General features: G+C 40.4%; 1 protein-coding gene across 1 annotated transcript; it reads right to left on the reverse strand.

Moving 5' to 3' along the window:
- Window positions 1-219: 219 nt before the first annotated feature.
- LOC108895043 (C-terminal binding protein 1) lies at window positions 220-22,447 on the reverse strand. The gene is given in 15 exon segments (XM_018693706.2): window positions 220-2,999; window positions 3,001-3,097; window positions 4,282-4,342; window positions 4,345-4,395; window positions 4,897-4,980; window positions 4,983-5,023; window positions 5,858-5,907; window positions 5,909-5,989; window positions 6,514-6,603; window positions 7,295-7,419; window positions 7,934-8,036; window positions 8,472-8,575; window positions 9,832-9,976; window positions 12,134-12,288; window positions 22,181-22,447. Coding segments are annotated over 15 exon segments (1,317 nt in total). The 5' UTR covers window positions 22,221-22,447; the 3' UTR covers window positions 220-2,909.
- Between the last annotated feature and the right edge of the window lie 3 nt (window positions 22,448-22,450).

The raw sequence follows: 22,450 nt of genomic DNA on the forward strand, positions 1-22,450 counted from the left end.
ATACAAATGCATACAGTCACAAACATATCTTTGTCAGGTTTGTCCGTTTTGACCAAAAATAATGATATTTACTGTAGAATATAGATTATGTATACTGTATATTGCTACGCCTACTACTTTACCATAAAGGGGACCAAGGTAGGCAACAGTGGACTGTATGTTACTACCAGGGATGGAATTTCAAGGAGCACCTCGACACTTTAAAAGCTAGTCTGCTGATTTTTTTTTTTTTTTTTTTTTTACTTGTGGCACCCATCGGCTTGAATAAAGGAATGCTTAGAGTTTATATTAGGAAGTTCTGGCAAAGAGTTTCTCTCCCACATAATGACAGGCGTCTGGTGAGGAGAGATTAAGAGTAAAGTTCAAAATATTCCAGCATTCCTTTCAGGATTTTGGGGCTCTAGCCTGACAGTGATATTTAAATGTCACATCAGTACCCTCTGTACTAGACCGCCCCTTCAGATTCTGGCCAGTTAGAACTCAACACTAAATTGTGCTGAAGAAATACTCACCAATGGCTAGTGAAATTTCCATCCCTGATCGCTACGCTTACTACCTCACCATGAAGACGACCAGGTAGGCAACAGTGAACTGTTTTAACTACTCAGCTGCTGGTAGAAGGGGATCGAGAAAGCACCATCACTTAGCTGGCCTGCTAACATCAACAACACATGAGCTGGAATCAGTAATAAATATTTGAGATAGCAAAAAGTTTTAGATATTTTACCTCTGTAACAATTTCAGCATTTTGTGGGAACGTAACCAGTAAAAACTTGGATTACTGGCTCAGTTTGCTACTTTAGATGTGAAGCATTTTTAGTTCTTTACATAGTGTTTAGTTGTGTATTTAGATGGCAGTCTTTGTAACGATGCCTTGTGGAGAGTACTAGCCACCACCCCTCCTCCCAGTGCTGCTTTTTTCGACACAGATACAACCAAGTCACATTGACACAGGCAGGCAGAACACCGTATGTACACATAGACACAGAGGCCACAGAGGGTGGCTAAACGGTATACTCAGGAAGGAGCCATCATGAAATGTTAAAGGGATACTAGACTGGAGCAATCCGTACATTCTGACATGCTATCATTTAACACCTTTACTTCATAGTGCATATACAGTATGATGTCTCACACGTTTCTATAAAACCATAGTTTTTCATTCGCATATGCGGGTTGTTTCTCTTTTTAGAAAGCAGTTTAAACTGACAAGCCATAAAGCATTTTTAAAAGTCTTAAAAGGTCGACTTGGGTGCAGATCATATGAAAATTTGATTTGACCCTAACTTTAAGCACACACAACTTTTCCTCATCTGTCAGTAACCATTAACAGTCTTTAACTGGATGTGATGTCTGTACAAGTGATTTGAACTTCAAATTGGAACCGAAAATGTTTTTGGCAGAAAGCAGAGCAGTTTTTTGATGCAGGTTTTCACAAGTGTTTTGGCTGATTTAACACATCTGGAGCTAGAAGGGCAACTTCAGTAAAATACTGATTTAACAGCATGAAGCAGCACACTGATTTATGAATGCTGTGCATCATTTGTAAACCTCGGTGTGCCGAACTGTTCATGACAATAAATGTGTGACTGTGGAAGTGCTGGATCATTAGACATGAAGAAGGCAAAGATAAGTACCTTTTATGACACAGTCTCTCGAACTGTAAGCTGCTACAAACTCTCAGTGAATCACCTTAAGGATGACCTGCTTTGTCTTACAGAGTTAGTAACGCAACCACTAAAAATTGAGACTAGGGATGAAGTCGCCCTAGACAAGCATACCATTTTGCCACTTCCCTACAGCCTTTCCTCCCGCAACCCCCTTGATTTGGGTCAAACATTTACACAACTCCCAAGAGCAAAACCACATGCCCCTTTAACATAACAAAGAAAAGCAAACATTAGATCGACTTTAGCTCTTGTTAAAGTTCTTTTTCTAATGTGGTGGGACATGAAAAGGCAAGCAGGTAGAAAACAAAAGCACTAAGTGGCATGAAAAGGAATTTTTAAAACAAAAAAATGTAAAAAAAAAAAAAAAAAAAAAAAAAAAAATTATATACCAACTGCGGAAACTTAATTTCCTGAGATGGTGTGCAAAAAGCTGCCTCTTTTTTGGGGGGGCTTGTTATTTTGGGGACACATGAAAAAAAACAAACAAACAAACAGATATTGTATCTCAAACCAGTTTGGCTACATAAAGAGAGATCACATAACTCTTGTTTTTGTTAAGACTGGAATACAAATATCAGTATCTTCTTGCTGTAAGTCTAAAAACTGTACACAGACAGGTTACATTCATTTCATAACCTACTACTTTTGCTTGTACATCAGACTAAGGAAAGGACACAGAAAAAAGGAGAGAAAGACATGAAACCTGCTCCTCTAACTTTGGACACACTACAGTCTAAAACAGCAGAATTTGATTCAGTATTCTTTTTTTTTTTCTTTCCAAATCAAGAGACAGTTGTTTTTATTTATTTTTTTTAGCAGAGGAAGCTATTTAAAACTCGGCTAAACTTATGTGAACATCAACCTGCGGACCTTGAGTTTTACAGTCTTTCTCAGGACTTCTGGTTGGGGCAGAGGACAACTGTCATGTGCTTTGATTAGAGCATTCGACAGCTATCCGCTCCTCCTCCTCATCCTCTTTATCATTATCCTCTTCTTCTTCCTCTTTGGAGTGTGAACTGGCGGCTGGGAACCAATTGCCAGAGAGTTGTGAATCGATTGTTTTGGGGACCTCAACCTGTCGATCTTGACACTCTGTGAACCTGTCTGATAACAACTTGTTGCTAGGGAACTCACCGCTTTCACACCGGTTGCCATGCTGACCTCCCCCAGTTATCAGACAACACGGCAAGTGTGTGTGTGTGTTTTTGCGTGTGTGAGTGTGTGTGTGGCTACAGTTGGTCATTTGGATGTTGCTCTCTGTCGCCCTCTGGTGGCTTGACTGGTGTTTTGTCCAGGAGACGGGGCATGAGGAGGGTGTGTGACGGCAGGCGGGGAGGGTGTGTGTGATGGGCACAGCGCTGGGCACAATGCCTTCGACCGGAGGCGGGAGGCCACCGGCTGGCAAGCTTACCACTCCAGTGGGATACCTAGAGGGGAGGGAGAAAGAGATATGAGACTGAAATGAAAGAAAATGAAAAGAACAGTTACAAATATTTGATTTTTTTCTTGAAACTCAATTAGTAAAGCCAATCCAACTGAAATATTCTTGACAGCTGAACAGCTTAATCAAAGGGTCCCCTCCAACTAAATCCCAAAAATTCCATAGTGGTCTCTAGCCATGAATATTTCATCTGGGTTCTCGCTTTAAAATGTGAAAGCACATGCGCAGCAGTGTCCTTTTTCTCATGACACAGTGTCACGTTCATAGGGTTTCTACAGTTGACAGTAATATCCTACGAAATGCTATTGTTGAATTTTTCTAAATGTCAATTTTCAATGCTGATGAGCACCAGAAACAAAATTTGATTCACCTTATTGTATTGACGTGCTTGCAAAATCTCAGAGAAGCATATCACAAAACCATCTTCATGGCAAGATTCCTCTAGGGATAAGTAGGAAAATATATTATTTGTAATTTGTGTGCATTGACCATTTAAGAAATTATACAAAATATCATGGGAGGGTGATAAAACAAGCCTGTGGTGCAATGTTAAGGTCCTGTAGTATTTTGCATAATGCGAGGAGATGAAGGAATTTGTGAAGCGTCTCTTCATCCCCAGCATCAACAAAATACTGAAATGTTGATGCAGTTTAGTGTTTAACAGTGCAGGCAGTGACTCTTATTAACAATTACAAGAAACATAAGATCTTTGATGAATCAGGTTTCATATCAGCAGTATTGATCTATTATGCCTTGATCAGGCTCTCAAACTGGTAGCTGCAGGTCTGGGCATCCCAAGTGACTGACTGACAGATGAAAGAACAGTTAAAGATAGGGAAAGATGCAAGCTGTGCCTTGATGTTGATATTTGTTTGCTGGTGAGGTCACTGGGGTGGTGGTGGATGCTGGCAACTTGTATTCAGACCCACTGTGTTGTTGTAGCGCCTGTAAATTTCTGTGGATGACTAATCTGATAAATGCATTATTGGCTGACTGAGCTGTGGACATGCAGAGACACTGACCCAAAAATATCTAACAATACATTTATGGATTTATCTGTGAGCCATGAAACATTGTGATGGGCCATTTGCATTTCTGCAAACTCTGTATTTCCAAGAGATTTGGGAAACTTTTGTATGAGTTATTACAGGTTTCTTTTTGTGTTGTTACCTATAAGCCCCATTTAGCTCAGGGTGGACGGTAGCTGGGTCAACTCCTGCCCAGTGGTTGTTCTGGTGAGGAACTCCTTATTCACACAGTTCTTCAAACTGTCTGGGATACGCCCTGAAAAACAGGAGAGGCAGTGCAAAAGAAGAAGAGAGGGAGAAAGAAATATGATGTGTTAAAGTAAAAAAATGGAATGAATGGTCCAGTGATCTGTAAGGTGCATAGGGGAACTACTTAGTGTTACTGCTCTACATCCCAGAACAGGTGTGATTTTTTTTCTCCTACCTCACTAACCAACTTTCTGTAGAGACACAAAAGGTGGGCAAGATTGAACAGTCCCTTGGTAAATAGACAGCCAGTAGGGAAACCACAAAACAGAGAATGGAAAAGAGAGAAAGAACAAAGAATCAGATAAGGAGGATAGAAAGGGAGGCTGTGAGAGTGAAAAAAGGAGGCGGACTGTGAAAGGCCTTTTAGTCGCTGCTAAAAGAAGAAAGGGACGGTTTACACTCAACTGCAGAGGAACACCTAAAAATATCTCTTTTAGATTTGTGTTTACATTTTTCAGCAGGGGTCATGTTTTCTGTGTGTGTGTGTGTGTGTGTGTGTGTGTACTACCTGTGACAGCCCTTCGGATCTCCCTGGCTGCCTCCTCTCTCATTTCCAGCGATGCCTGTTCACTGTACCAGGCAGCATGTGGGTGCAGATCAGGTTGGGGGCATCCTTTAGCGGGCCCTGACTGAAACTGACACAAGACAAACAGTGCAACGAGTTACAGCTGCAACAAATGATTGATTCAGTGTCACTGAAAAGTCTATTTTCAATTACTTAGTGAATCATTTGTCTGTCATAATTTCTGGCTTTAAATTGCTTATCTTGTCTGATGAACAGTCAAATTCCAAAGATATTCATTCAAGATAAAAAAGCAGCAACACATTTAAGTTGGTGTTTTTGCTTGAATAGGTTTTTCACTCAATTATGAACACGCCAATTAATTTTTTACCAATTGTTTAATCAACTAATTCCACAATCAGTAAAAGTATGCCATTATTTATAACTATTTGGTCTTGAGAAGAAACAATTCATTAATAAATCAAGCAGAAAATTAATTCTATTCAGCCTTTTTTGATAATCATGAAATTGTTTAAAGAATTATTTAAGCAAAAATACTCAGGTTGCAGCTTCTCAAATGTGAACATTTACTGGTTTTCTTTATTATGTCCTAGACCTTGGAGTCTCAGAGAGGATAACTGATAATGAAAATAACTTAGTTGCAGCCTCAAGTATACATTATACAAAATCCCTTACATACCTGTAAAAGCTTTATGGCCTAGATTTGAACAATTAAATTATTTATATTTTTGTATATAATAGAGGGAAATTACACTTTCTTTTATATCCCCTAAAACTAGAATTGATTGCTGTCTTACCATACATTTTTCAACACAGGTATCTTACACTATGTTCTGCATCTCTGGTGTATAAATCATCTACTCATACGTTCCAATGAGGTGGGAATTACAGATGATAGTTAATCCTGTCACAATCAGTCTGTATGTAAAAACTGTGAGTTTATTACCTGAAAGGTTCTGTCTCGTGAACATCCAGAGCAGCTCCACGTATCCTCCCCCTCCTTCAGAGCCTGAGCCAGGGCCTTCTCATCCACCAAACCCCCTCTGGCTGTATTTACCAAGAACGCCCCCTGACGCATCTTTAACACACACACACACACACTCATATATCAGTGATTCACTTTTATCCAATAAGATAAAAATTTAAATTTTAAAGGCACAGTGAAATGATTTTTTTTCTCAGTGTGGTCAAATGGTCTTTAAAATGTACACACACAGAGAAACTAAACTTATTATGTATTCTGTTCTCAGTGCAGAAATTCCCAGTGAAACCAGACCACAAGAATAAATATGTGATGTTTTATTGATCCACATTGTCTTTCCACCTTCTTTCCTCCAGCAAGGTCAGACTTGCTTAAGAGCTGTAATCCTCTGGGCTGAAGAAGAGTCACCAACAGGCTATTTCCTGTCTGTATCAGTGATGGTATGCAGTACACGCAGTAGGCAACCTCATCCATCTGTATGTAGGTAGTTGGCTTCCCTGGGTATCCACCTCTTTAATATTTATGGCCTTGGGTTGTAGTAGTTGATGTAGGGATAAATAAATCATTTAAGTGTGTGTATGTGCTCAGTAAGAAGTGTGTATGTGCAGCTGTGCCTCCACCTGTTTGATGGTGAAGTCGTTGATCAGGTGGTGGTTGTGTTCGTTCAGGCTGCAGTGCAGAGACACGCAGTCGGAGTGGAAGAGCAGGTCCTGAGGAGACAGACAGACAGACACAGATAGAGGGAGGTGTCAGTAAATTCCTCTCTATCCTCTGCTTACATTTCATACTGCTGCTCACTTCTGCAGAGACTTCACAGCAGACAGATTACAATGTGGCAGTAACTGACCATGAGGATAAGGGGATGTCCCTTTCTCCACGGACTTTGAGTAGGCACTTAGCATACTGGTAAATACACATTTGACATGGTGGCTGGTAAAGACTGTTTTGTGAGCAAAGAGGATTTTTTTAATCTTTAGTAAAAAGAAGATGTTAGTGCAGAGTTCTTACAGGTTAAAATCCTGGCAGGAATTATGTGGAAATGGTCCAGAGGAGACAGTCAGGTATTGCTGTCATGGGAGACGCTGTTCACTGATATTGGTGTTACACGCAGGGAAACTTAATTAAAGCTGTCAGCATCCCTCTTTGAAACCAGTGTGAGTCTCAAGAGCAAAAACAAGACTTGGGCTTTTTTCCATCCCTGGTAGTTCACTGTTGTCTTCTTGATGTAATAGGTGTAGCATTTTTGATTAAGCTTTACAGGTATGGAAGGATTGCTTTTTTCTTTTCATAAAACACATTGCTGGAAACGGTCAGGTGGTTGCTGATTTCACCCAAACAAAATGTCCCCACTATGTGTACCCCAGTGTTCGTGTGTGTGTGTGCATATGTGCTCCTGTGCACCTGTAGTGTGGTGACCCTTTGTAGTCCCAGGGATCTTTCTACTCCGTCAGCCAAATAAGGGTCATAGAAAATCACATTGAAGCCAAAGGCCTTGGCACGCAGGGCTACAGCCTGGCCCACTCGACCTAGAAACACATGAATACACACAGGCACACTCATTAGTACACACACACACACACACACACACACACAGGTGCATTTAGACAAATTGCACACACATGAATACTCATTAAAATGGAACATAAAAATACAACAGTTAACATTTTTGTGCACCTAATATTTCCCTTTTTTGACTTTTGCCTTGTACGAATTGCATAACACTGGCTGCACACGTCTGCTCATTATTGCTGGAAAATGCTGTGACTGAACAGGGAAGAGAGATTTGCATTCTACTTCTGGTTTAATCTGCTTATATTTTATTGGCAGTAACTCCTTGGGAAGCCAATTTAGCTGAGCTAAGGACAAAACTTCCCAAAATGAAAATGGAGAAAAAAAGAGAAAAAATAGTTCGATTAAAAACCTCAAGTCTCCCTCGGCTAGCGGCCTGATGGACAGCCTGACTATCCAACTGAACTGTGCGCTACACATAAAGCAAATTAAGAAAATAAAAATAGAGGTCACTGGCGAGTCATTACTCACCCAGCCCTATGAGTCCCAGTGTCTCTCCTCTGATCCTCGCCGCTCCTGACGCCACCTCTCGGATCTGCTCCACGCTCTGAACCCGTGTGCCCTCCCGGAGAGCCTGGAGTAATTATCAGTAAATTATTACATGAAAAAATGACACAGATAACAAAAACATCACAGCTTAACGTGATCTAGGTATATTTCATAATGTCAGGACTTTGCACTTAAAGACCAGAGTCTAAATCCTTTTTAGACATTATGATCATGATAATAAATTACGTCTAAATAATAATTACAGCTTATAACTGATTTGAGGAACAAATCATTTTACTGTACCTTCTACATCTTACATCAACGTCTTTCAAATACAGCAACATTCTAAAGGAAACGAAATGTTTCAATTTTGCTGATTTTGTCAGTAGATAATTATTAGTAACTGTCGAAACTAAAGTTGTGATAACCAAACGCACACCTCTAACCAATACATTTAAAATTAGTTTTTTGAAATCCAGTTCATTTCATCCCCTTTTATCAGCCGCACAAGGCTACACACCTGGTGCAGCCAGGTGGTACGTCGGTATAAGGTGAGGATGTGACACAGCGTGGAGTCCGCCGTCTCCTCCACTGAAGCTGCTGGCATATTACATACGGCGATGCCTGTAGGACCAGAGAGCAGATAAGGATGAGTAAATAGCTTTTTTGGGGGCCCATTTAAGGAGAGAGATGAAGTTTTGGTGAAAGCTTTTTTTGTGGAGAAGTGCAGGCTGAGGGCATGATGTCAGCAGTTTTTTTCTACAAACACCGCTAGCAGCTTTCAAATGGCTGAGCCTCTTGGTGGAAGAAGATAGGGGAGGTTAGTCAAGCTCTGACTGGTGCAGGAGAGAGATGGGTTTTTAATAAATTCTTTACTGAGTTCACTTTTTCTCTATAAATTTTTACAAACTTGTTGTAAACATGGGCAGCACCCAGTGGAAGGTAGAGATGAAAATGTTTTTCGAGGATAACTTCTAAACAGATTTACAATGTGCCTAATAGTAATGTCAACAGAGTGAACTGTAAAAACCCTAAATAGGGCAATTAGGAACATGAAAGGAGATTCAGAGAGGAATAATGAATAGACATAGTTACAATGAAAGAAAAGACTGTCTGATAAAAATTTGTTTTAATAAGAAACAAGGAGATTATAGACATCACTCTTTCATCTTGTTTCTTAACTTATAAAGCCTGTTACACTTATGATACTTGATGATATTACCTCGAAGCTATTATTATTTAAAAATTTAGTTTAAAAGCAACATTTGATAGTGAAATAACTGAAACTAATATGTGGTTAAATAAGACCACTTCATTTAGGATATAAGAAAACTATGATAGAAAAACAGCCTTTTGTTTTAAACTTCCTGCATCTACTTTCTCTGTTTAAATAGGTAGTGGAGCAATCATAACAATTATAATTAATGTGTAAAGATTTTTTTTTTTTAATCACTTCACACTTAAAGTAGTTCCAATTATAAAATACAAAATCTATATTTAGTTTGTGCTTTTTAAACTTTTGAATCAGTAAGCCACACAATAAAAAACACCTTTCAAATCTTTTAGTCAGTGCTGGTGAAACAAACAGAAGTCATTTAGCAGCAAAGTTAAAGGTGGCTCAACTTTTGCAGCAACACAAAGCATCAAATTGTCAAATTCTGTACATGGAAGCGCACATTCCTGGTGGGTTAGTTTGTAACCTGAATGCTGGATTTTTAATGTTTACCTTGCAATTATTGCTACAAAGAATAAAACCTTTGCCAGTGATGAATTTGGTTTTAATAGTGTAACAAATGAGCACAGCACAGTATTACCAGTACACACCCCTCTCTTCCTCTGTTGCTATTTTTGTGTGTGTGTATGTGTGTGTGTGTTCTCACCCAGTTCCCCGGCTGATTTGATGTCAATGTTGTCATAGCCGCTGCCGATGCGGACGATGATACGCAGAGCTTTAAACTTCTCTAGGTCTTCTCTCATCAGAGTGATGGTGTGGTACATCAGAGCTCCTACTGCTTCATTCAGCACCTGAACACACACACGCACACACACACACACACACACACAAACAAAATACACACAGTTAGTTAAATGACAGAGAGGTACAGGCTTGCCTATACACATCCATGCATGGATATAGTGCTTTATCTGAACATGTCCCCTACATACTGTATGGACAAAGAGTAAAAGCCAAGTTATCAGCATGTGTTTGTGTAGGTGTGAGCACAAGTCAAGCGTCGCTTTGCGAAAAGCAGCCACAGTTCACTGAGTTCGCTGTCACACTGTTTCCATTAAGTGTCTCGATTAAAGCTTGTTCTGGAGGTGCTGTTTATATCATCTTAATATCCTGTTTTTAAATATCCCTGCCTGCATGGAATAACAGCCTTTCTTGGATATTACCATGGAAACTAAGCTTTTATGACCACAGGAAACCAGATAAGGTGTTTTTACATTAATGAAACTGACTGATATCAGCAGGAGTCTCATTCTCGTCAGATTCTCTGTGGGCTCTAATCAGGATAATGGCTTATTGTCTTAATTGACAATGAAATATTGTGACTCAAAAAGCAGATGATTTGATTATCATATAGAACAAGAATACATGGCTCTGTGTGAAAACAGGTTCACCGTCAGCCGTCACCTTTTTAATTGACTCTCAGTTAATCTTAACAGTCTTTTTTTTTAACGTTGCCAGCCCTCCTCTTCATGTGTGTGAGAGAGGGTGAAAATGACATGCGGTTCAATTACAATAAAGAAGCCCTTTTAATTACACAATGAGGTGGCTGCTTACTAGAGAGCCAGATAGGGAGAGAGAGAGAGAGAGCAAGAGATACATGGTGAGCAAGGGAGAGCCATCTGTTTCTCCCACGCCGTGGCCTACTGAGCGCGCTCACAGAGAGAGTGTGCCTGGCAGACACCCAGGACGAGACGTAACCCTGCCAGACATACAAACCCATTTACAATCCATAGTGGCTGTGGCAAGATCTGAGCCTGACCCACATTTTACGTTTGCTCTCTGTACTCGTCTTGTTTTTCTTCACTTATCACTTTTTCTTTCTTCTTTTGATCCTTTAGCACCTATAAAGTGTAAATTATAGCTATAACGCATCCTGAATGCACAGCCCAATATTGTTTTGATAACTTCAAATCCTCCTTTTCTGATGATATCTCCAGTGCTAGTGCTGCAATGTAGGTAGAATGGTAATACCAGGAAAACCTCCTAGTATTCCAACCTGTGAGCATTCTTAAATTATTCCAAAAATGGCTGTCCTAATATTTAAATTGCCTGATTTAGCTGCTTTACTGTGTTATGTGTGCATCCAGAGAAGTTTAATAGTGAAACTGGATACATAACGGTGCATACTCCTTTTAAATTAGCTGAATATATTGTAATGGTGCAAATATTGTATTGTTGATTCAGACTGTCAGTGATGGTGGATTTGCAGCCATTTTGCTGCTGCTTGTTGACACCTCTCTCAGTCAGAGTTGCACTGTAGGCGCACAGCTCTTTCTGACTCATTTGGTTGGTAATGATGTGATCTGACGTGAACGTGGCATAAGCAGTAATTTTTCCAGAACAGAGATCACTCGTCGATCGACAAGGCGATCGCATGTCTTGTAGGAAAACATGGATGTAGCATCTGTTGTATTAGAGAAGGATGCTTTGAAGCTATTCCTTTTACAGTTGCTGAAAAAATCTAAATGTGTGCGCTGAAGTGGAGCTTGATTAGAGGAGCACAACCACCATAACTGTGTGTTCTATGCTGTCCTGAAATATAGGGAGGAGTATGGGAGATTTTTTATGACAGATATTGTGTAATGTGCCTCTTTGAAACAATTGTAAGTGCTTTGTTTGAACTGTCTGTTTTTTGCTGAATCCCTGACATCAGTTTATATGGATTGTTAATTTAAGCCTTGTAGGGTTACTTTTCCTTTTAGATGTTGAGTGATGTGTTCATAAATATGAAGTTTATTAAGACATGCACTTGGAGAGCATGAAGGTCTGTGTGTGAGCGTGGAAAAGATGTTATAGTTAATAGGAGCACAGCAGCTTCATACAATAAATTAACATTTCTAATAGATGCTTTTACATCCAGTTGGTATGTTAATATTGTCACGTCAACATAGGATCCTACAAAGTGTGAGTGTGTGTGTTTGAGTGTGTTATCTGGTTGAGTGTGTTACCTTCTCATGGATCTCCTGTGTGGACTGAGCGTCACAGAAGGCCACAGTTGCTACATCTTTCAGGATGGGCATCTCCACAGTGCAGTCGCGCCCGTCCAGCAGCGCCACCAGGGGGCGCGGGTGCATGGGCCCGTTCATGATGGGTGGCCTGATGCCTGAACAAACACACACAAAAGAAGGGAATCGTGTTAGATGGGCAGAATAAAAGTGATAATGAACAGGACAAAGACAGTACATAGTCCTCATTGTTAGAGGTGGTAGAAGTGTACAAATGCGTTTAATTTGCATAATTTCTTATTGTTGTGATGAAACACCCACACAGCTGCGATCACCCTCAGTGAAATTAGGAATGTTGTATTGGAAAAAAAAATTCCCTCCTGCTGTTTATTATCAGACCATTAGTCAGGCATTCATTGGCATACCAATATATCTGTTTTTGTCAGTTATGAAATCTAAACCTAAAGATACGCTGCTTGCTCCTGGGCACAGATGAGGTCTTGCCTCGTGTGCATCCCATAATGTTCCTGTTCTGGACTGATGCAGTTGCTATGACAACTGTGACGGTGGAAAAAAAAACAATTCCCGGAGCAGCTGTCTATCTGCTGCAGAGCTAATTCCTGTTGAGAGAGGTCATGTTTCACAGCTGTTTTTCTCCTTATTGCTTTTAAAAATTTTATTGTTCCAGTTTAATTATTACTGACTTTTTCATGAAGTTGGCTGACTCTTGACCCCAAAACAGGCAGTAATTGGGAAGATGGATGAGGCAGGTGCTGTAGTTAGTTTTGTAGAAAAGAGTACAGACAAAAAAGAGAGGCTTGAACTCAAACATTCAGAATGTCCCTTTAGAATTAAAAATTAGGAGATAAAAAAGGCCATTCTAATTTTGTATTTCATCCCGTTCACATTATTTTAATTGAGTTATCATATATTCATGGTGAACGTAAGTGCCCACCCCTGTGGACCCCTGACAGCAACTCTTGGGAGCAACATCCTCAGAAAAAATGGGCCAGTCATGGCCAGAAAACAACTGCACATGCAGCCTGAAGCTCCAGATTATGTCCCAGTTGCTCTATTAGCGTGTAATGGTTGCAATCGGGTGTTAATTTACAAATATCCAACAAAAATGTGATTCTTCATTGCTCAAAATCCTTCAAAATGTCTTTGAAAATCTAAAAGTCGGTAGACAGCTGGATAAAGAGGAGCAGCAGTTCATCTGAATAGGTGAGATCTGTCATGAGAGAAACCGAAAACTGTCAATAACTGAGTAAGAGTGAGCCCCCTCTGCAACCTTTCCACTGCATGTTTTATTAAATCATCTCCTCAGATTAAACCATTACCCTGAGAGTGCTGCCAGGCCTTACATGAGGATAAGTGGCATTTAACAAGGCAGATACACCAGACGACCCCACTAGTGGGCCGGGGAGCTGCATTTATTAGTTTTCCTTAACTATTCCCTCCCACTGCACTCTTCCCGGATCTACGGTTTGTGTCTCCTTTTGGGTAAAGATGGGTTAATCATGTCAGATCACTGACAGACACCCTGACTGAGAACTAAGACATGTGTAGAATGGACAGATGTAGATACAGAGGAAAATCTAAGATGGTGTGTATGTAATTGGGTTTCTATGACATGTGAAGTTTTGACAGCCCTCTAAATCACCATAGATGAAATAAGTGCAGTGCTATGCCTGTTTCTGCTGATACTGACTCTACCCATCACTCATCCCTGACTTTTTCCCCCTCTGAGATGTGCAGGCTGACATTTCAAATAAGCAGCTGCCTCTGTCATTTCCCTCAAAATACTCCTCCTAAAACTTTTTTGCGACTCAGACCTCCAGATGGAGCCTGTTTTCCAGCTGCATGGGCTAACATCATGAGAAAGTAGCCGAATCATTAAACCAGTCGTTTCAAAATCAGCATTCTCCGGTCTCTGCAATATTTTGAATGCCAAGGCATCCCTGAGAATCAGACTTGTGGACAGATGTTTGGCAGCTCCGATCCCGCAAACTAGTTTGGAAAATTTGGGCAGGGATGCTGAGCAACGCTCTTCCCTTAAGAGCTATCATTAAATAGACCATAAGCAAAATAAATTAAAGGAAAAGTCCCCACTGGAATCATGCTCATTCTACCAGTATGTATCATTAATCTCTGATTTTCATTGCCTTCCAGTTGTGTTTTTGTAATGAAGCTTTGAAACAGACCTGTTTTCTTATATTCCATTGTGTTTCATCTACTTGATATTTCTACTGCAGTCAGTGAGTTCATGTTTCCCAGAATGCTTATTGACAGTTTTGAGAAAAGATGTGCTTTTAGAATGATACAAGTACAAAGGAATCTTTGTCTTTGTATAATTGTAAAACCTCCAAAACCTCACCCCAAAACTTTTTTGCAAAAGCAACATATCTTGTGATTGCATCACTAAAGCAAGCTCCTGTTGTTGGAGAAATTGGCATATCTGCTTCTTCTGCAATCAGTTTATTTCCTTGTATAATGACTGTTACATGTTGGTGGGAAATAATTTGGAGACACGCTATTCCATCCTTCATCTAAACATCATCAACATGACATCTAAACCTGACATTTAATAAGCTTTTTAAAATCATTGTTTCTGTGCAGGAAATATGTTGAAGTGATACCATAGCAGTTGCATTCAGCCAATTACTAGTCACTGTTTTTGTCTACGGTGACCAGAAGGTGTGGACTGTGTTGTGCTGGGCAGCTCCCAGAAGTGAATAAGTATAACGGTATGAATAATATGAATAAGAATTAGGGAGATACTGAAAAAAAGCACGCAATAAACTTCCCTGGGCAAATGCAGATGGATGATCTTCCTCTTTCTTATATAAAAACCTGCTGCAGAGAGCAAATACTTGTCTAAAAACATACTGCTTAGTCTTGAAACTGTGGTAATTCTGGTTCATGCTCCACTGTGCTGCAGTGTTCAGGGTTTGATCACAGAGACAGAGAACATACATATGAAGTGTCTGTATTCAGTCTGTTATATTGTGGAACGTCCGTCCATGCTAATTTAAAAAATGTATTTTTTCAAACAACAAACTCTTAGGTTATTTTTAAACTAGCACACACATACCTCCTCCTTCATGTATCACACCGCAGGAGTGCAGTGTGTGCTGGAGTTTGCACATGCCATGTCGCTGTAACCATGGAATTAGTGCATACAAAAAGGATCAGGAATATAACACTCATTTTTGTACTAACAGTTGCAGCCTTACAGTGTCAGCTACTGTAAATGTCAGAAATCCTGGTGTTTTTGTTCACAACATGTTGTAGTACTGACAACTTGTCTCAGTATGTATGAAGTTAAAAGCTCTTCCTGTGTGCTTTCACAAAATTGAACAATAATAGACTGCATTTTTTTTTGCAGCACTCAGAGGCTGTACTGATGCAAAGATAGCTCACAACTTCCCACAATCCATCACTTGGTTTCTGTATTATCTTCGTATCTCCATCGTCAGATTACGACATGAAACTTGATCTGATGAAGCAGCCGCGCAGCACACTAAGACCAATAAGGTGAAACTCAAATCCTGCTCACAATGCCTTATGTGGCCTGGTAAAACATTAGCTTTCCATAATAAGATTTTCCTGGAGGCCATTCCACTTAAACATCAATACAAAATAAATGGTGCATAGCTGAGAAATTGGAATTCAGCATGAACAAAAAGCACTGTGAGGCTTCAACACAGCCCTAATTGTAACTCACATGTAATCATAAGTAGCACACTCGCCTGTGCTACTGTGCTGCACTCCAGGCTTATAGACTCATTTTTTAATAAGGTTTCATTTGAGCTGAAACACCTAAGAACAAAGTGTGATTCAGAGATGGGTGTTCACTTGAGCAAAATCCTGAAATCTGCTCAGTCTGGTATAAGTTGCGCAGCAGAGTGGCGTTTTTGAAGAGTAGCAGAGATTCCAGACATTTCTCCAGCTCACACTTGGTCAGAGTGAGGGAGGAAATAGCTCTCATTCCAGCACCAAGCTTGACCTTGGAAGGACCAGCGCCACTGACTGCTGAGTAGTACTGTACTATACAATAAAACACTCGTCTATTCTCTCTCTCTGTCCCCTCCCCACATACACACACACACGATCCTAAGCTCAGCATAGTAAATATTAATCCATTCTCTCTTTTTGAATTCTTAAATCGAACAAACTCAGATGGCCATTATCTCCTGGTCTCTTTTATTTAATACATTTTCTCACTTTCTCGTCACATTAAACACTCATTAAATTCTTCATTATATTAAATAATTGCCCAGACTTTCCGCTCACTGTGCTCAATTCCTAAACTCTAAAATCTCATCCATCTCTTCCATCTCTTCTCTCCCTTTCTCATTATATTCAATACTCCAGTACATACTCTCTCTCCCTCTCTCCCCCTCTCTCTCTTTTTCTCTCTACCCCCCATAGCCCTGGGGTAGGGTGACTGCTGGGAGCTTTCACAGTGCAAACAGGCCTGTTCACAGCCAACGGGGCCACAGCTCCAGCTCTGCTCTTGCCATCTATCCGGGGTTTCTCTGCAACCACGCTTTGAATCAGATTCACTACTGTATTTGGTAAACATTTTGAGGCAATGCAGAAGTGCAGTCGTAGTGATCTGCAGGATAAGGCCAACATCAGAAATGGAAGAAGAAGAAAGTTTTGTTGGTGATAATTGTTCAATCAAAACAAGAACTATCTGCATAGTAACGTCTCTGCCTGTGCAGTAAGTGCTTCAGGGCCTGGGACACTAAATGACATCTCCTATCGATATGAAAATTGTGCCCTGGAAAATTTATAATCAGAGCAAAATGACGCTAAAGCCGTTTGACTGACATTTAGAGATGGAAAAACCATCTGCCAATGACTGCTGGGACTGCAGCATGAGAGCCAGTGGGAAAGCCCTGCAGCCTGCCCGTATCCAGCTGTCACTGACCAGCTCACGAGAACAGCTGGATTTTTGTCCCAGAGGAACGAGTGTGTTTTCCGTCTGTCAGTCAACAGAGACAATGTCAAAGATCAGCAATATTCATGTGTTTTAAATGCACAGGTCACCGGGAGGTCTGCCAGCCTCGATAGACGGTGATCTGCCAAAAACAAGCTGCAAGTCCCCTGGTTCTGACCGACAGGAAAGAACCACTACAACAGTGTATTACCGCACACTCTTATAACAAGGGGGTTTCATTTTTACAGCATCTGTGGGTCTAGTTTGTTGTAACAAACAAAAATAAACCTTGTTAATCTATGCTGAATGAGTCATTATTTCGATGACAGATGATCTCAGCTATTTGGATAATTAGTTAATTTTGATCTTATTTTTATGAAAACATCACCTTGGACCTTATGACTGGCATTTCCTGTATTTTCAGACATTTTATACAATAAAATATTTACTGATTAATCAAGAAATAAATGATTACAATAGATCTAAAACAGATCTATTTGTCAATCAAAAGAAAATTAATCTTCAACAATTTATATATATTATATATAATCAATATAATAGTTTAAGTGGGTTTTTTGTTGTTTTATATCATTGTACTCTGAATATCTTTGGCTTTTAGACTGTTGGTTGGACAGAACAAGATATCTGAAGACATCATCTTAGACTAGAAATTGTAGTTTCGTTTTACTATTGTTGACAAAATGATTCATCACTGAATCAAGAAAACTATTAGCTGATTAATCAATCATGAAAGCTCTACATAAATTTTATTAATGTATGTTGTATTGAATATAACAACCATGTAGACCTCTCACTTTCACAGCCTTAGCACACACTGTAGTGCAGATGTATTAGGATCAAAGTCTCCGTTCTCCTTCATTACAGTTTATTCAAACTGCAGTTCACACACACGCCTTTACAAAACATTTTCAGTTGTTGCCAAAGATACCCACTCATCTAGCAGCTGGTACGTGTCTTTACTTTGTTTTTTCAGTTAGGAAATAAGGTCAGACTTCCTGAATTAAATCTCTTTTTGGTCCCTTTCCGACTGAACTGAAAATGAACCCTTGACGAGATGACACATTTACATTTCAGCTACAGTGTTAGTATTTTGCACTGTGCAGGAGAGAGAAGAGAGGAGAGCGTTGCTGTCGGCACCTGTGATCCGTCAGCACAGAGCAGGCTGATTTATAATGTTACTGGCTCTTGTGGCATGCAGCAACATGACGTGGTTAAAAAGCCCCTATATCAGTCTTTCAACCCCCAGTGTTGATCTTACTGTCCCTTCATCTCTTGTTGCCTCGTTTTCAGATCTCCATCTCTCATTTCCCTGGGCTTTCTTTATCTCACTTGCCATTGCACAAAACTAGTGTGGGGGGGTGTAGAGTTAATTTGCAGATACTGTATCAGCAAGCCAGTTCAGGTTTGTCAGCTTTTTGTTCCCATTACTAAGACACCGGAAGCAAAACAGACGAGTGACTTTGTTGTGGCTGACCAATTCAGAGTTAAAGGTTAAAAAACTTAGTTCCAGCTGTGCTGTTAATTCATATTTACTCATGTCTCATTTTTGCAGCAGTTCTACTTGCTCTTGTGTGCAGATAGAATGTGCATGGAAATCAGTTATGGTTTGAAAGCACAAATTTCAGCTTTACAGTAACCACTGCCTAAGTCTAGATCAATAGATCAATAAAGCTATATAGTAGTGGCCACTATAGCAGTCCCACACACACACACACACACACACACACACACACACACACACACACACACACACACACACACACACACACACACACACACACACACACACCCATGCATTGAATCAGAGACCAGAGAAAAGATTTAGAGCATTGCAGGCTGGATATGCAGCCTTTTCATGGGGTTGGAAACACATATTTTCTATTAAAATATGTTAATTTCATTAGATTTTATAGCAGTTTTTAAATGAGAAATAATACATTATTTACAGCCTCAGAGGCCTCTGAGAATAAAGTAAATTTAACAACCTGAAAAGAGGAGAATAGCTCTTCACCACTGTAGGCTACATATCCAGTGTGAGGGGTGTCACTGGGAGACAGTGCTGATTTATAAGATGCCACAAACCAAAAAGGTTAAGTACTGGTTTATACAATACTTGCTCTACAGGAAATACTACATTTAAATACCGGCCGTAACTGGATTATTGTATGGCCGTCAGCTCATTATATTGGATTAACTGTTAATATGCAGAAGAAAGTCACAATCACTTTGAAGTTTCAATTGGATTGGGGTCAGTCTGGATACTGTGCCCCATTAATGGATTATCAAAGGCTGTGAGACATTTATTGTATTTAGATTAAGGGCTCCCAAACTGGTGTCCGAGGACCCGCAAGGGGTTTTCAAGGGCTTCCCCAGCAAAATTACAATTTATTTAATTTCACATATTTCCTGTTCATTAGAGCTGGCCTATTAGTCAATATCTGGACTGATTATTATTGTTACTGGCTCATAATATCTAGCTGTGAAAATTCAGTATGCTCAGATTTATTTTATACTCAGTTATCTATAGATGGCCACAGCAGCCGACCACATTTCTGCTTTTTTCAGATCTTTGATGAAAAAGCAAAGTTGGCAAACTGGGCATTTGCCACATGATAAATATTGCAATACAAGCCTTCTAGAGTAGACACTGACTGTAAATTTGTGTGATGGCACCAACAGTGTGCAGGCTGCTATCTCTAGAGTTCCTGCTGCCTCACCTGACTCTGCTGTTGTATAAATTAATAACAACAATGCATGTGTCTGAGTAATGAGTGCTTTTCATTAAGGGCTCATAAGTTGAATTACAGCCTGCCTACAGTACTAATTGTTGTTTTGGGATGTTACATTGCAGGTCTGTTATTTTTCCCTTATATGTGATGGCACTGTTGTTCAGCCACCTGTCTAGACTGTCATGCCTCTCAATTACATTTCCCTTTTTGAACTGAATTTTTTAATAAAATGCACAAGTTGTTTCCATATTGTTAAATGTAACTGGCAAGTAATTTATTGGCTAACCTTCACTACATATGTCAGGCCTTGAAAATGGATCTTTCACTGTTGCTCCCCTTTTAGCTCAAGCATTTTCTTGCATTAGATATAATACACTTAGCCTTTCAAAAGTTGTTACTACTTAGAGTGTCTTTGCTGAGCACTTCAGGCTTTATAGATTTCTAAGTGCTGCAATTATACCTGCATATCATTTTTAGACTAGTAGGTTTATGTGTCCTTGGTTAAATTGAATGCTCAACTCAAAATGCTCATCTGTGATGATGATCCAGTACAAATTAAAGTGTGAAAGCAATAATGAAATATAGTAACTCAGTATTTCCCATATGTTCATGTGTGTGCTATGGTAGCACTAATAGTTAATCCATTAAAATAAGTTATGTGCTCATTGCTGTTATAGCCTATGTTTATGTGTGTTTCAGGACTTTTAAACTAACAGTGCTTCGAAGTGACTTTGGGTTGTGGTTTCCTTAAGGTTGGCAGCATGTCACAACATGAGCAGTTTCCTTGATTTTATCCTTTGACATAATAAGGCAACTAAACCTACTGGTGGGAAATTGCCTGGGGCTATTAAACACGATCACATTATTCTTTACCTTTTAAACAGCTTTTAAGATCATTCTATAAAATCAAATACACCAGTCAAATTAGCCAAATGAACAGTAAGATTAGGCATAAGCGTTTTATCCAGAAAATCAGATTTTACAGGAGATGTAGGAAGTGACTGACGTGTGTGTGTGTGTCACTGATCCAGGTCTATAGAGTCAGATCAGATGTGACTCAACAGTCACAGTTCAGAAGACCCCTGCCTCCCAAAACATGAATCCACACATCCATCAATCACCAGCGATGACAACCCAATTTAAAAGCAAGCCTGCAAGGTTCAACGATCCTCACTGAGTACTAAAACAGATCAGATGATCCGATCGGTGTTGCAATTATTGACTGGTGTTGATTTGTGCACGAGCATCTTAAAAGGGCGAACCTCCGCAAGTGATAATTCACAGCCATTATCCCTGTGACCTTGGACTCTCGATCTGTTGGGGCATATTGTAGTTGGAGCGGATATGGAGAAGACCTCTCCCGAAGCGAGAGAAAAAAGAGGGGGTTGAGGGGGGTGGGGGTGGAGAAGGAAAAAGATCAGAGCTGCAACTTTAATCTTTGATGTCATCAAGAGACACAGCCCGCAGCCTGTTGATGACATCACAGATTACAATCTCTGGTTTCTTTTGGGGGGAAACGGCTTCTCAAATCCAGATTTAAGTGACCACAGATACAATAATTCTGCTTTAGGGAGGGGGGGTGATCATTTATCCTCACACCCTCCTCCTCCTCCTGCTCCACACCCAAGCCTCCACCCCCCACCACCACCCTCCTCCTTATTCCTTAGCAGCCCTACCTTGATCCCATTTTCTAGAACAGTCTTTTACAGACCTTATCACAAGGTGCATCTGTCACCTGTGTGTGAATCTGGCTGTGCACATGCATGCGTGTACTTGAATATTTTTGTCAGTTGAGTTCCCTACACATGTGTGAGTGTGTGTGCCTGTGATTTGTGTGCGTGTATGTGTGTGCGCTTCATTGAAGGCAACTGCTCTCCATAAAAAAAGCACAATGAAAGGGAAATATGTGTCATGTCCTTGCTAGCCCTCGAAGGAGAGAGAGATCTATTTCTGTCGCCACAAATGGAGGTGTTCAAGCAGCCTTCAATAGCAGAGATTTGCCTCTTCACACACACACACACACACACACACACACACGCACACACACACACACACACACACACACACACACACAGAGCTGTAGAGAAAAGGCGAACCATTCTTGTGTGGCGAGAGAGAGGCTGAGCGATAAAAAAGATAATGGAGTGAGAGAATTAAGAAGAGAAGAAGGAGGAGGAGGAGACAGAAAAAGGGAAAGGAAGAGAGAGAGAAGGGGGAGGGGAGGAGGAAGGCAGAATAATGTACACTGAGTTCACAAATATTGGCACACACACACACACACACACACACACACACACACACGCATGCACACACACAGTTCCCCACATAAAAGCTAGAGTGCTAGTTGTTTACCTAGAGGCATGCCTTTGTTGAGGAGATGTGAGCTTCCCATGGTGTGTTCCCCAGCCGGCCAGCACACAACAGAAACCTACAGTCTTCACGCAGCAGACATGAACAGGAATCCAGTCAGCATATGGCGGCTGTGGCCAGCTACCTCGCTTCCCTTAGTCCTTCTCCCAGCCCCTTAGTGACAAGCATACACATGTGCTCCCCCTCTTTTCTCTCTCTCTCTCTCTCACGCTCTCTCCCCTCCCTTCCGTCCCCTTCGCTAGCCTGCTCTCT

Source organism: Lates calcarifer, linkage group LG8, assembly GCF_001640805.2.
Source record: "Lates calcarifer isolate ASB-BC8 linkage group LG8, TLL_Latcal_v3, whole genome shotgun sequence".
Taxonomy (NCBI): domain Eukaryota; kingdom Metazoa; phylum Chordata; class Actinopteri; family Centropomidae; genus Lates; species Lates calcarifer.